Raw genomic sequence first — 14,481 nt, 5'->3', positions numbered from 1 at the left:
AATTATATTTGTGAGATTCTTATTCTGCTTATAGGAAGCTGTTACTATCCACGTATAGGTATTAAGTATTGTTATTGGTTTTTCTGTCTGTTTTGTTTGCATGGGTTTAATTTGACAAATACACCTCAGTGTTCACTAGATGTAAATGCCTGAAATAGTCCTAGAAATCTAGACTGTGGTCATTGATATAAATTCTTTCAAATAGATCCAAGAGAGGAATAGAAATGGAATGGTAATGGGTTAAACTTTGTATAAGATTAATGTATGATTCACAATGCAGTTTGAGGGTAGAGGGAGCCTTGCTGGAGAGTGTCTTGGAGAATATCATAATCCTATTTCTCAAAACTCTTTTTTACTCAGGAAATAATGTGACTTTGTGTATAACATGTATGCTAATGACCAAGAAAGAAAATAAAAGGGAAGCTAAGATGACAGCCAAAGCGGGCGAGTTTTATCTTCTGCATGTGACCTTAGGGTTAAAAAGAACCAACATTTAGCAATTATTGTGAAGTTGACTGTAATTGTGCTAAGAGAAAAGGCAGGAAAACTGCCATTTTCTTTGATGATGATAACATCACCTGGCCTATAGGTTTTTTAGGCCTAAGCTGCTGCATTTATCAAATTAAATTTTAATTATATGTTGTTTTTCTCCCCCACTAGAATTTGAGATAATTTAGGGCAATAATCATTCTTTTTCATTATTATATCCCCAGTGCCTGTCATAAGTAAGAAAAACCTGGAGTTCACCACACATTAAAAAGTCCTTTAATTTAACAATTCTAATATTGACTATGAACTTTTGTTCATAAATTATTACATGTGAAATTCAATGTGAAATGAAAGTAACCCAGTGGTCTGGATTTTGAGATGAAAGAAAAGTGATTTACATCCCAGTTCTGAAAGCTGCAATCTCTGTAACATTGAAGTCTCAACCTCAATTTCATTGTGTTTGTTCACCTATAAATTAGGAATAATAATGTTCATTTTCAAAGAGTTTTTGTAAAATAAATACTTCATGTGATTTGCTTAATACAAAGAAAAGTGTGTAGAATATTGTCAACAGATGTTATTTCTGTTCTGTACTTCCAAAAACCCTGAGGTCGATTCTAGATGCGGCAATTAAAACTCAGATCTCCAGAAAGATGAACTTTTACCAGTTTATCATAGTTTCATACATTTTATACATTTGCTATGTTTTACATTGCCTGTTCTCTACCCAGTTTTTAATTTTTGGGCATATTTGATCTACAAAAAGAAAAATACCTCTAACTAAAAGAGAATAGTGATTGAAAGTACATCATAAGGTTGTTGTCAGGATTAAATGAGTTAATACAAAGAAAACAATAGATTTTGAGTGTAGGAATTGCTGAAAAATCTTATATTATCTTCTACCCTGTCTCTCTTTCTTCTTCTCCTCATTAGCACTATGATTAATATTATAAAGATTTTTTAATATGTATGAGTTTCTAATTTTTAAAATATTTAAGTAGATATTTATATATTATTTCCAATCCCTAATGGTTGTGTTCATTTGATTTCATGGAAGTGACAAATAGAATCAAAATTTTCTAATGACATTCATTTCTATTAGTAAGAATGAAAAGTTCAGAAATCTGTATGTACTCTTACACACTTACCATCAACCTAAAGCCCATGTCTCTTCAAAATCAAACCACTCCCATTCAAAATCATAATCATCAACCCAATTTTATTACTTCATTCAAATACATTTGAATAAAACTTTTGAGTGTACAGACAATTCTGACACGATATTCACATTATCAAATTTATTGAGTTCCATGATTGGGAAATTGTAATAGGGGGATGGAAAAAAAGGGGAAAACACATAACTCGAGTAAAGGAAAGGGAGTTTTGAGAAAGTGTGAATAATAGAAAGCATTTCCAAGCACTTCATTCTTGTAATGCTACTAATGCCTTCAATTACTGGAGAAAAACATAACCTTTTGGACAGTATCCTTAAAGGCTTGCTTTACTTGCTGGTTCCTCAGGGTATATATAAATGGATTCATCATAGGAGCCACAGAGGTATTCAGAATAGCTACTCCTTTGGTCAGTGATGCCTTCTGTTTTGCGGAAGGGTTGGCATACATGAATATGCAGCTTCCATAAGAGATGGAAATGACAATCATGTGAGAGGAACACGTAGAAAATGCCTTTTTTCTCTGACTGGCGGAAGGCAGTTTCAGAATTGTTCTCATGATGAACATGTAGGATAGAATTATTAATGCCAAAGTGAAAAGCAGTATGACTATTGCAGAGTAAAAGCCAATCACTTCTAGGAGCCATGTGTCTGAGCAAGATAACTGCAAGAGGGGAAAATAGTCACAAGCAAAGTGATCGATGACATTGGAGCCACAGTAATCTAACTGGAGAAAAAGAATAACTGGTGGGAAGATATTTAAGAATCCTGCCAGCCAAGCACAAAAGACAAGTAAAATGCAGACTCTTTTGTTCATGATGGTTGTATAATGTAGGGGTTTACAGATGGCTACATAGCGATCATAGGACATGGCAGTGAGAAGATAAAACTCAGTTATACCCATGAAGATGAAGAAAAACAACTGAGCTGTACAATTATTGTATGAAATAGATTTGTCTCTGGTGATAATTGTGCCCAGAAACCTAGGAATACAGACAGTTGTAAAGGATATTTCTAATACAGAGAAGTTCCTGAGGAAGAAATACATAGGGGTCTGTAGATGGGAATCCACCAAGGTGAGAGTGATGATGGTCAAATTTCCAGTGACACTTAATATATATGTGATAATTAAAAAGAGAAAAATCACAGTCTGGAGCTCTGGGTCATCAGATAGCCCTAGAAGAATGAATTCTTTGGGTACTGTGTGGTTTTTCATTGCTGATCCTTTCTTCTCCCTTTTAGAACAGAGGATGTATGTTTCTCTATAGGACATAAAAAGTGAAAACAGGACTGGGGTTAGAGTTTAAAAATCTTAAAATATCCATGATGATGAATAATCTATGAAAGCCGAAAACACATGTTCCCCTTCAGCAACTCTGTCCAATTTCTACTAGACCTTACATTCAAGTAATAACATGATCTGAAGTTAAAGATTGATCTTTTATTATTGAGTATACACAATCACAGGCCACGGATTAAAAAAAATGTCTTTTGCTAGCATTTAAGCAGAAGCTATTTCTTCTAATGTTTCTTTAAGATTAAGCATCTAATTATTCTCTTTTTTATAAAACCATGAAAATATTCTGATTGATCTTTTCTTTTCCTCAGTACTATAAAACTAGTCTGGATTATGGATAATCTAAATATAGAGTTTGAAATCTTACAGGGGTCCTTTAGGCTATCTCCACATTTTCTATTTTGAAGCCCACATAGTTGAGGGAACTCTCACAAGGTTAAACAACTTGTCACCATAGTAATCATCTCACAAGTTTATCCATGGGAATGTTTTGTTCTCATTCTCTTGTTAATTACTTTCTTAAAGGTTTGTTGATGCTACCCTTTTCTTATCTTTTTAAATTCTTTTCCCATAAAAGTCCAGAAGGACAAGAAGACAGTCTTCTTCTATTACTAAAATAATTATAGCCTAGAAATAGTTTAATTCATGCAATGTAGAATTCTTTTTTTTTTGTTTTTTTACAGTATTGTCATGGAAAATGAACAAGTAGGTGATCAATATAGCATTTACTGGGAAACAGATAACCTTTCCGATTGGGAATTTTTTTTTTAATTTTTAAATTTTTAATGAAATTCCAGTTACTTAACATATAGTGTAATAATGATATCAGGAGTAGAATTTAATTATTCATTACTTACATATAACATCCACTGCTCATCCCAGCAAGTGTTCTCCTTAATGCCCATCCCCCACCCAACACCCAACATAATGTATGTAACAAAAATGATTATAATATAGATCTACCTTTAAAATTAAATGTAATAAGTATATTTACACTTGAATTTAACACAAAAAAATAAGCAATTAGAAATATTAAACTAGGAAAACAGTTTTTTATTCTAAGAAATGGTAACTCTTAAAAGGGAAAGTATGAAAGACCCAAAAGGGAATAAAAAAAATTGTATTTTTATAACAGACTACGATTTCAAGTTAGAAAGAACAATCCAGGATTGATTTCTGTGTTCCTTCTTTAGCATTTTATTAATAGTCTCTTGGTAGTAAACAATTATTTAATTTTTAATATTGAAAGATTTGTGAATCCACAAACATATACAAATAATATTTTTAAAGACATTTGAATAAAATGAAGGTATATATATTGAAGAATAAAAAATTGACTTACTTCTTGGTCTTCTTGATGATTTAATCTCAGATTTTATCATCTGATTTGCTTAAACATTTACATAATTTCAGAGCTGCTAAATTGAATTAGCAAAAGATTTAGTTTCTATTGTGCTCTCAAAACAAGCATATTGATTTTTAAAACAAACAAGTATACTGATTTAGCTTTGTCATGGTTTTAAGGATCATAATTCTCTTTGTTGCTACATTAGTTATATGTGACTCACAATATCCTTCATTACTGATGCTATGAGTTTCTGAAAACATAATACAACTCATTCTGGCTTTTCATCTCTTATCAAGCTCCATGTACTAATTCACTTACACCTGGGTTGACTAATAAAGTACTCTTCCATTTGCCTCTTTTCATATAGTACAAAAAATGATTTATTAAATCATTTTTCTTTCTATTCGTGTAAACATTTAAAATCAATAGTTTGTAATTCTAGGATTATGCATCTATACAACCTAAGTAGTATTTTCCTTAGGTTCAGGGACTGCTATATTTTCCTGCAAATGCTGTTTTGAAGAACAGAAAATAAGGAATGTTCTTCTCTATGCATGCCATACACATGGAACTGGACTTATTTTATGTGCCTTTTTGTTGGCCCAGGGGAATTGATTAAGTAAACTGAGTGCCAAGGAGAAGAATCATTAAAGATAGGGGTGAATCATTTTTATAAATATTGATTAAAAAATATAAAAAGCAAACTTATAGGCAAATGTACAAACAACATTATAATGAATGTGTGGGAGCTTGACTTGGAATTTCACCCTTCTGATTATACAAGGAAGTCACATTTTTCTTCCAGAAACTTTGGACTTTTCCTCAGTAGAATTGGTGCCCGTATATCCTTTGAATTCTGGCAACCCCGAGAAGAATTCTTTAGCAGAATGAAATGGTAGAAAACACTGCTGTGGATTTCTAGTGTGAGTTGATTGCCTTCTGAAATGGACAACCAATTAAAGACATGAGAAGGTTTATCCCTGTATTGGGCCTTTGAATTTAGGGAAACCCTTCCCATAGCTCCCGCTAATGTGGCTTTTATTACCTTTTGACTACTTTCTTCCATTATGTTATTTACTTCCATTAAATACTGGTTTATATTTGTGCATATGGCATCTTTTTGTTGTGAGAATATTTTTGAACCAGTAAAATAAATATCTGGGAATCCGGCATCGAATATTTTTAACTTGTTTATTTTCACATTTTCTTCAATGAGAGATGCTGTTTTTATTACTAGAAGAATATGATATTTGAGTATCATATATGTAAGGTACACATATATGTACACATATGTAATATAATTTCACATTTGATGACTTATCTTTATTTTCTTCAGTTAAAAATGTCGGCATAAAACATGCATGCATTAATGCCAGAAATGCGGATAATATGCAGGATTGAAAGATGAGAAAATTTGAAAGTGGGACAAAAGAAAGTAGTGAGAAAGGATGAACAAACAACTAGCTAACACACAGAACAATATATAGATGCTGAGATGTGTTGAATTTATTTATTTTTTAAAATATTTATATTTTAAATATAGTGAGATTAGAGATAGTGAGCAGGGGAGGGGCAGAGAGAGAGAGAGGGAGAGAGAGAGAATCCCAAGCAGGCTCTGCTCTGTCAGCACAGAGCCTAACACAGGGTTCGAGCTCATGAACCATGAGATCATGGCCTGAGCCAAAACCAAGAGTTGGTCGCTTAACCAACTGAGCCACCCAGGCACCCTGAGATGTGTTGAATTTATAATTGATACATATTAAAACAGTAATTGAAAATATTCATTCAATATATTTCAATAGAGATAGTGAAACTGATTTTCTACTTATGAAAATTCTATTCCTTTGCCTTTATTTTTGTTTCCAAATAGTGATTCTGTTTTGTTCTGAGCTTTTATTGATTACCAGGCACTGACCGTACACTTCAATTATCTCAACTTTTTCAAACAAGCAGACAACACAAAACCCTCTGAGGTCAGTGCTATTATTCAGGTAAAGACTCTGAAGTAGAAAGAAGTTAGCTAAGTGTCTGCTGACCATCACTTGTGTGTTTGTGAACAATGCAGTCTTCATTGATTTTCTTACAGGAAAAGGAAGTGAGTTTCTATCTCACAAAGCACTGCACTTCATTTGAAATATCCTATTAGACAGGTTTCTTCTCCACATCTTTTCTGAGACTCCTAGATGCTGAATTGCCTGTCTTTCTTACTTGATCATTCTCTCAGTCTCTTACGTTCTTACATTATTGTTGTATTCCTAGTTCCTAATAGCTGTCTAGCTTTTCTCTGGACCTCCTCATAATTTACTTTTAGTTAAGGCTGATTATACCTGCTACGTATCCAAAAGATACTAGGACATCAGGTTTTTAATAATGTGTCCATTACCTTCATGTCTTGTGAGGTTGATGAGTGACTATGTTTAAGGCCAATGAAACATTGTTCAGCTACCAGGTTTCACTCTCCTACAGTTACAAATAATGTTTTACTGTAACATGTTCAAAATCATAAAATAAAATTTATTAAATCAAGTGGTTAAGGGATCCAAATAATTTAAGACTTTCTTAGAAGGACCTCTCGTAGAGTTCTGAGCCTGGGTGGCTCACTCAGTTGAGACTTGATTTTGGCTAGGGTCATGATCTCAGGGCCAAGGGATCAAGCCCCACTTTGGGCTATATGCTGAGCACAGAGCCTGCTTGGGATTCTCTCCCTCTGTCCCTCCCCACCTCTTGCTTTCTCTCTATAAAATAAATTTAAAAAAATTATTAAAGACTTTCTCTGAAAGCCTGAACTGACATCATATTACTAAATAATTCCAGTGCATATAACTAATTATTTTCAGTGATATATTAACATCCTTTTTAGGTAAGCTATCCTGCCCCTGCAGGATGTGTGATTGATCTCCCATTTACTGAATACTATCAGTTAATTGACCTATTATTCTATAAGTTGAATTTATAATTTCAGAAGTGTATCAACTGACAGATGATGTTGGATTTCATACATTTCTTGGTGTATCCCAAATAGTTATAAGAATTTTTCTATGAGGAAAATAAGGGTTTGCATCATGGGAATTCCTACTATTAGAAAGCTCAGTAGGAAAACCTTAATAATAAGAAGTGTTATCATTGACTTCATGAAAAGTCAAAGAAATAAATTTGTATGTAGTTTTTAGATGGCCTAATGTAAAATAAAAGAAAATGAACATCAAATGCATTAGAAATATTCAATTATTTCTTTCTCATTCAACGTTGTCTAGTTATGATATACACATTTTATTTGAACATTGTTTTAAAAGCTAACTCAGTGTCATGTACATTATTATATAAATAGCATGTGTTTCTGTTGGACAAAATAGTTAGTGCTCTGATTGCTAGGACACTGGAGCCATTCTACATTATTTAAACTTATTTATTCAAAAAATATTTATTGAATACCCACTACATGGCAGACACATGTTCTAAATGAGGAGGAATAGTGACTTCCAGTAAATGTTTAACCGCTGCCTCAGCGAGTGGAGGTGAGGAGCCCATCAGTAGAGTTTATCAATTTTTAAGATGTAAAGTCCCGCACCCTGGCAGGTGATGTGGCCTTTCTGAATGCAGAATTGAGGAGACACAAGCACAGTTGGCTGTTGGGAAGTGTAAAGGCAGGTCCCAGCACAGCACTGCCGGAACACATCATTGTGTCTACAAAGTGGACAGAGATCCCTGCTTTCATGGGGTGAGGGAGGGGTGTGAGACAGACAATAAGCAATGGACATGATTGATTAGTACATTATATGGCCTCTTGTAAATTAATCAATGTTTTGTAAAGGAAGAGAAAATTTAAAAATCTTGGAAGTGGGGAGCCATTAAATTTTAAATAGCGTCATTGGGGTGGGCCTTATTGAGGGGACATGTGGATGTCTGGCCTATCCCATGCAGATATCTGGGAGGGGAGTATGTCATGGTTAAGAACCATTTAGTGTAAATGCAGTAAGGCCGTAGGAGGAAAATAATGTTCTTTGCAAAGAAAGATTTATTTGTTTCTCCTTTTCCAGTAGTTTTGAATGTATTTATTATTCTTGTGCTAATGCCCTGGATAGAACTGTCAGTGGAGTGCAGAATAAGAGCAGTGATGGTGGGCTTGTAATAGATTTTTGTTAAATAAGTTTTCTATGAACAAAGTATATATATTATGAACAAAGTATATTATGAAATAAAGAAGGCATTATTTGCACTTAAATGAATTGTTCCTATAAACTGTTATATCAGAATAGCCAGTAAAGATAAGAGAAAATTATAACTCTTAGCCATTGATTATCAAAAAGAGCAGTTTAAGATTAAGCACTTGTTAAAATATACCCCTGAACCATATGTAGTCATATCTGGTATCTAGGAATATTTATTTCTTCAGGTTTTTTTTTTTTTTTTTTTTGAAGAACTGGTATTGTGTATCTGATAATTATGGAATTCCAAAAAAAAAAGGGATTAATTCAAATTTTCCTAATTATGTTTTAAATTGATAAATTATTTGGCACAGAAAATTTTAAACTGGGTAATGAAAGATGTTTTTTGATTTCTCAAAATATATATAATTACATTTCTCTTTCAGTGGTACTGTGTCTTATATAATTACTAATAGTGCTATAATATGGAGAGGATAGTACCTGCAATATTCTAATAAGACTGCCAAGCTGTATTTACAGTCTTTGTATAGTAGATATAAAATAATGTTAAACTTGATTGAATATTTTCTGAATTTCTAAAAAGAGTATTTCCTGATGAAATTATAAAACACAGCTTTCTCCCCAATGCTCTTGCTCTGTCTTTTTCTGTCTCTTAATTCTCTAAGAATTACTGTGGAAAAACTGGAATTTAAAACTATTTAAAAGAAGGAACTGAGGCCAAGCTCATAGTTACAGAGTGCAAAGACTAGCTCAAAGGTGGGGAAATGAATGAAAGAGAGATGGAATTTGAATAGAAAAAATATATATATATTCAAATATCCTCAGTAAACTGCTGGCAATAGAAATAGAAGCAATGAAAAATAACTCCAGTGAGGCTATGTGTATTTAATAGATTTTTGAGCGGCCCTATTTTTTAACTATTCTTCATTATGCTTTTAATTTATGACAGTACTTTTAATTTTTTTCATTTTCTTGAGAAGAATACAATCTTTCTTGCCCTGTCCATGAAGGCTCGCCTGACTTGCTGATTCCTTAGGCTGTAAATAAAAGGGTTCAGCATGGGGGCCACTGAGGTGTTTAGCACAGCAACTCCCTTGCTCAGAGACACTCTGTCTTTTGCTGATGGATTAATATACATGAAAATGCAGCTGCCATAGGAGATGGAGATGACGATCATGTGGGAAGAACAGGTGGAAAAGGCCTTTGTCCTCTGACTAGCAGAAGGAATCCTCAAAATTGTTCTGATGATATATATGTAGGACAGAATTATTAATGCCAAAGTGAACAGTAGAGTAAGCACAGCACAGGAAAAACCCACAATCTCTAGGAATTTTGTGTCTGAACAAGAAAGGTGTAGTAAGGGGAAATAATCACAGGTAAAATGGTCTATAATATTGGACCTACAGTAATCAAGCTGTATGAACAGCATAAGTAATGGGAATATGATTAAGAATGACATTAGCCATGAAGCAAAGACAAAGAGTATGCAGACTCTGTGATTCATGATGGTCATGTAATGCAGAGGTTTGCAGATGGCAATGTAACGGTCATAGGACATGGCGGCCAGAAGGCAAAATTCAGTGACTCCTAAGAGAATGAAAAAAAAAAACTGAGTCATACAATCATTAAAGGAAATGGTTTTATCTCCTGTAATCATAGTGCCCAGGAACTTGGGTATGCTGACAGTTGTGAATGAAACCTCTAATAAGGAGAAGTTTCTGAGGAAGAAATACATGGGGGTCTGGAGGTGGGAATCCAGCAGGGTAAGGGTGATAATGGTCAGGTTGCCAGTGATGCTGAGCATGTAGGTGATGAGCAGAGAGACAAAGATCACCACCTGAAGCTGTGGGTCATCTGACAATCCCAGGAGGATAAACTCTGTTATTTCTGTGTGGTTTCTCATATTTTTCTTCTCTTGTATAATCTAGAGTAGAAAACACAAATAGAAGGATTAGAAGATTATTCATGGATACTGCTGGAATATGACTCCGGAAGTAAACATATTATACCACACTGATTTAATTTAGGAGATCTTTAAGACAACTTAATAAAAGTAGGTAACACGTTTTAAAGTACGTTTTTGCCATATGGCACACTCTGTATTTTACATAGAATGTTTCTTCTTAAAATCCTTATTTTACAGATTGGAAACTGAATCTAAAACAGTTATTAAAAATCTTATCTGAGTCATATACCCTAAATGAGAAAACAGGGATTTTAACCCAGGTTTTTCTGAATGTTTGATAACTGGAAGAGAAATCCTGCCTGTTGACACAGAAATACTTCTCTCAAGGGTTGCCTTCTTATTGGGAAACTCCTTGTCCTTTTTCCAACCACAATAAAAGTGTCTCATTTTCTCATTCCTCTCACTGAATTTTCTGTATTATTACTTACTTGTAAAATATAGAAAGACAGATGTGTCAGGAAAATGTCCTTCAAATGGGGAGGTCTCCAAAATTTGAAAGTCATTGATGTTAAATCTTTAACAATGTGACAAATTTCTGTTTTCATTCTGGCTCACATTCTCTTTTCAACCACCTACTCCTCATCTCAAGCCACAGATAATGAATTCATTGCCATAATGTTAATGACCTCAGATTCTACAGTGTACAGAATACGGAAAAGGCAGAGCAGAAATTTAGTAGATTGGATTTACATATTTCATGGGCTAAGGAAGCAAAATTGTATGAGTATCTAAAATAAACATTATCTTCTACAGAACTTTTTTCCTTCAAAATTTCTTCCATCTAAACCTTGTAGTGTATTCTCTCTGTATATGTCTTCTGCTTTCTATCATGTATAGTATTTTTATATTTTTCTTTCTATGTACATTAGCCTTTACTTGTAGAAGCTTTATTTTGTCAACACCTGGGAGTAATCAAGGAAATAGCACATGAAATCCCTTTATTTTCTCTTCCTGAATTATAATCATCATCATCATCATCAATGCATTTTAGAGAGAAGCTAAAAGTTCCCTCAATGAATTGAACTAGTCCATTATCATATCCCTTACTCTGGGCATTCTCATTAAATAGTTAGGTTTTCAGTTCAGTGTCCTGAGAGAAGTTTTGCAATAGAATATTTAGTTTAAAGATGTCAGATTGTTGATTTGTAGTATATAATGCATCATAATACTGTGATTTTTTTTTCTTACATGCTTGAGCTGTATTCTCACTCACTTCCCTGTGTAGCCAAAAATATTGCTGTAGATTAGAAGTTAAATTTCAGATAAGATTGATAGTGCTAATGCTATTGGGAAAGTGTGTGAGATTTCACAAGAAATGAGTATTTCTTTTGTTATTTCTCAGGGACTGGAGAAAATAGGCTGAAGAGCACTTACTTGGGGAAACAGACATTATAATGACATATTTTGTAAACAAACTTATGGCAATTCAAGTGCATAATAGATATTTCAGTTAGGTCCTTGTTCTTGAGGTGCCTGGGTGGCTCAATTAGGGTCTGGTCTTGATCTCACAGTTCATGAGTTTGAGCACCACAGCAGCTCTGTGCTGTCAGCAGAGCCTGCTTCAGATCTACCCTCCTCTCTCTGCCCCTCACCTGCTCACACACTCTCTCTGAAAAAGAAACATTAAAAAAATCTTAAAAAAAATAAAGGTCATTGTTCTTGGTTAACAATCCTCTATAATTAATAGCTGTATAGATCCTTTGATCTCTCAACCATTTCTGTGATGTTTTTGGTGGAGTAATGAAACATTTATCCAAGAATCTAAAACATCATTTTAGGCTTTCCTTCCTGACCACTCATCCATATTTCTTCTTCCCTGTCACATGTAACTTATGATCACAAATTTAGTATGCTCCCTGCCCCTTTTTGTTTCAATGAATTTTAACCCATCCTGGGTATCTTTGTTGAACTATGTTGGGTGGCTCATGAAAGTGAAAATTAACCTATTTAATGAACAAATACTTGCTATTGTGCTAAATGAAATAACTGATGCATGTGAATAAAATAATAAGCACCAACTAAATATTTTATTTAAATAAATGACTTTTAGGACACCTCTGCCATTTCATATGAATTTTAAGAATGGCTTTGTTGAGAAGAGAATAGTGTCTTCCTATGTCCAACTTAAAATGCAACAATTTAAAAAGACCTATTAAGGTATAAGAGCTTGCGTTTCCTTGTTTTGTTTTAATAATTAGGAGAGATGGTTAGAGTCTCCCTAAATTCCACAATTTAGTTGGAAACTAACTGTATCATTCTGCATTCTCTATGTGTGCTGAAATCTCTCAAGTTAAAACTCCCAAAAAAGGTGTGAATGCGTATATCCTCAAGGCAATTTGTACCCACAACATTACTATGTAGTTTTCCAATTCTCTGTGTCTCTCTCACTTGACAATCTTTTTCTTGGTAGTAGGTCTGTATGTTAGGCCAGTTTGTCAAAATAGAGAGCAAAATGCTGGTTTAATCTGATATCTTGAGTAATTGGTTTACACCAAGTAGTATTTTTTTTCTGGAATGATTCATTCCGTTTTTGACGTATGTTTGGTGACATCTAATATCATGTAAGAACTTCATGGTGACTGAATGCAAAAAATCTCATAAGATGAACCAATTTAGATTCTTTTTCGGATTATTATTTTAGTAATGCCGTAGGGTATTCCTAAAGTTTGTTCAGAATGCAGTTTACCTGAGTCCTCTGAAAAAAAGATATGACCTTGCTTTTTTATTCTAATAGAAAGGGGATATTTAAATCCCAAGTCAGATCAGAGCACCAACCAATATGAATAGGAATAATGAAGGAAAACAGTAATCATCTAAAAACTTCTAAATCTATAGGTTCTCATAGGTAGGTATTCTACTTAAACCCTGATTATCTCAGTCTGTTAACCAGGTAACTATATTTGTAGGTCATTTTCAATTTAAAAAGGGAAAGGACTTCTTATAAAACCTAAGGCATCAGAATTTAATATTAATTTATAATGCATGGTATTATTGGGGCAACCTGTGGGCTTTGCACTCAAAGAGAAATTAAGTAGTTTAAAGTTAAAAATGCAACTTAGCTACATTATAGTATAGTATTGTAACTTTGGACAAGTTACTTAATCTCTCTGAGTTTTAGAATATTTTTAAATTTTAAAATGATAATAATATATTATGGATATAGAGCTAATTTAAGTACAAAGTAAAATTAAATTGTACAAAAATTTTATAGCATGTACTCCCAGACAGCAGTTACTAGTATCTTTATTATTCCTAAAAATAAAATCAGTGATCACATGAGGAATAGAGCCCCGGTGCAAAATAACAAAAACTATTTTTGTAGTCCCTCATGTGAGAGACTGCTAACGCTGTATGTTCTTACCTCATTTACTAATTTTTATAATCCTGTGTTGGTTAAAAGAAACTGACAATGAGAGGTTAAATAACATAAACAAGGTCAGACAGCTACTAAATGATAGAATTGAGCATGGGCTACCTAGTATTCAACACCTATATTCAATGGGGGAGACCAAACTCAGAGAAAATAATTTTGAAAATTAATAAAGGAATAAATTATGAGAAACAGGAAATGTAACATGCTCATTTTTCATAATCCTTGATACATTCAGAAAGAAATAGCAACCCCTAATTTTTCTATATGATCTGATGAAAAGTTGAGTTAAGAATGAGTGAATCAGGGGTGCTGGGTGGCTCAGTCGGTTAAGCAACCGACTTTGGCTCAGGTAATGATTTTGTGTCTCCCTCTCTCTCTGCCCCTCCCCCACTCATGCTCTGTCTCTCAATGTCTCAGAAATAAGCATTAAAAAAATTAAAAAAAAAAGAATGAATGAGTCAGTGCTAAGAAAAGGAAATTTTTCATTGGCTTCAACTTTACAGCCTTACCTCTACTTGTCATACAAATGTTCTGCATCAGCTGGTTGAAATGACAAAAATCCACATTGACAACTATTTCAGTTTTAGGTTAGGAGATTCAGTATTCCTAAAAATCATAGTTTATATTCTATTACTCATTTTCCATTGTAATTATGGGAGCAAAAATAGTGA

General features: G+C 33.5%; 2 protein-coding genes across 2 annotated transcripts; both read right to left on the bottom strand.

Annotated features, from left to right (window-relative positions):
• Nucleotides 1-1,937: 1,937 nt before the first annotated feature.
• On the bottom strand, nucleotides 1,938-2,876 carry LOC115518286 (olfactory receptor 6C3-like). Its single transcript, XM_030321713.1, has one exon. The coding sequence runs from the start codon at nucleotides 2,874-2,876 to the stop codon at nucleotides 1,938-1,940; it is 939 nt and encodes a 312-aa protein (XP_030177573.1).
• Nucleotides 2,877-9,435: 6,559 nt separating this feature from the next.
• LOC115518285 (olfactory receptor 6C1-like) lies at nucleotides 9,436-10,374 on the bottom strand. Its single transcript, XM_030321712.1, has one exon. The coding sequence runs from the start codon at nucleotides 10,372-10,374 to the stop codon at nucleotides 9,436-9,438; it is 939 nt and encodes a 312-aa protein (XP_030177572.1).
• Nucleotides 10,375-14,481: the final 4,107 nt, after the last annotated feature.

The sequence above is a fragment of the Lynx canadensis genome, chromosome B4 (genome assembly GCF_007474595.2).
Source record: "Lynx canadensis isolate LIC74 chromosome B4, mLynCan4.pri.v2, whole genome shotgun sequence".
Lineage (NCBI taxonomy): Eukaryota > Metazoa > Chordata > Mammalia > Carnivora > Felidae > Lynx > Lynx canadensis.
Note: the sequence above shows the minus strand (reverse complement) of the source record. Positions and strands in the feature narration are given on the sequence as shown.

Coding starts and splice junctions, on each gene's coding strand:
- LOC115518286 (XM_030321713.1), bottom strand. CDS start 2,876: ATGAAAAACCACACAGTACCCAAAGAATTCATTCTTCTAGGGCTATCT.
- LOC115518285 (XM_030321712.1), bottom strand. CDS start 10,374: ATGAGAAACCACACAGAAATAACAGAGTTTATCCTCCTGGGATTGTCA.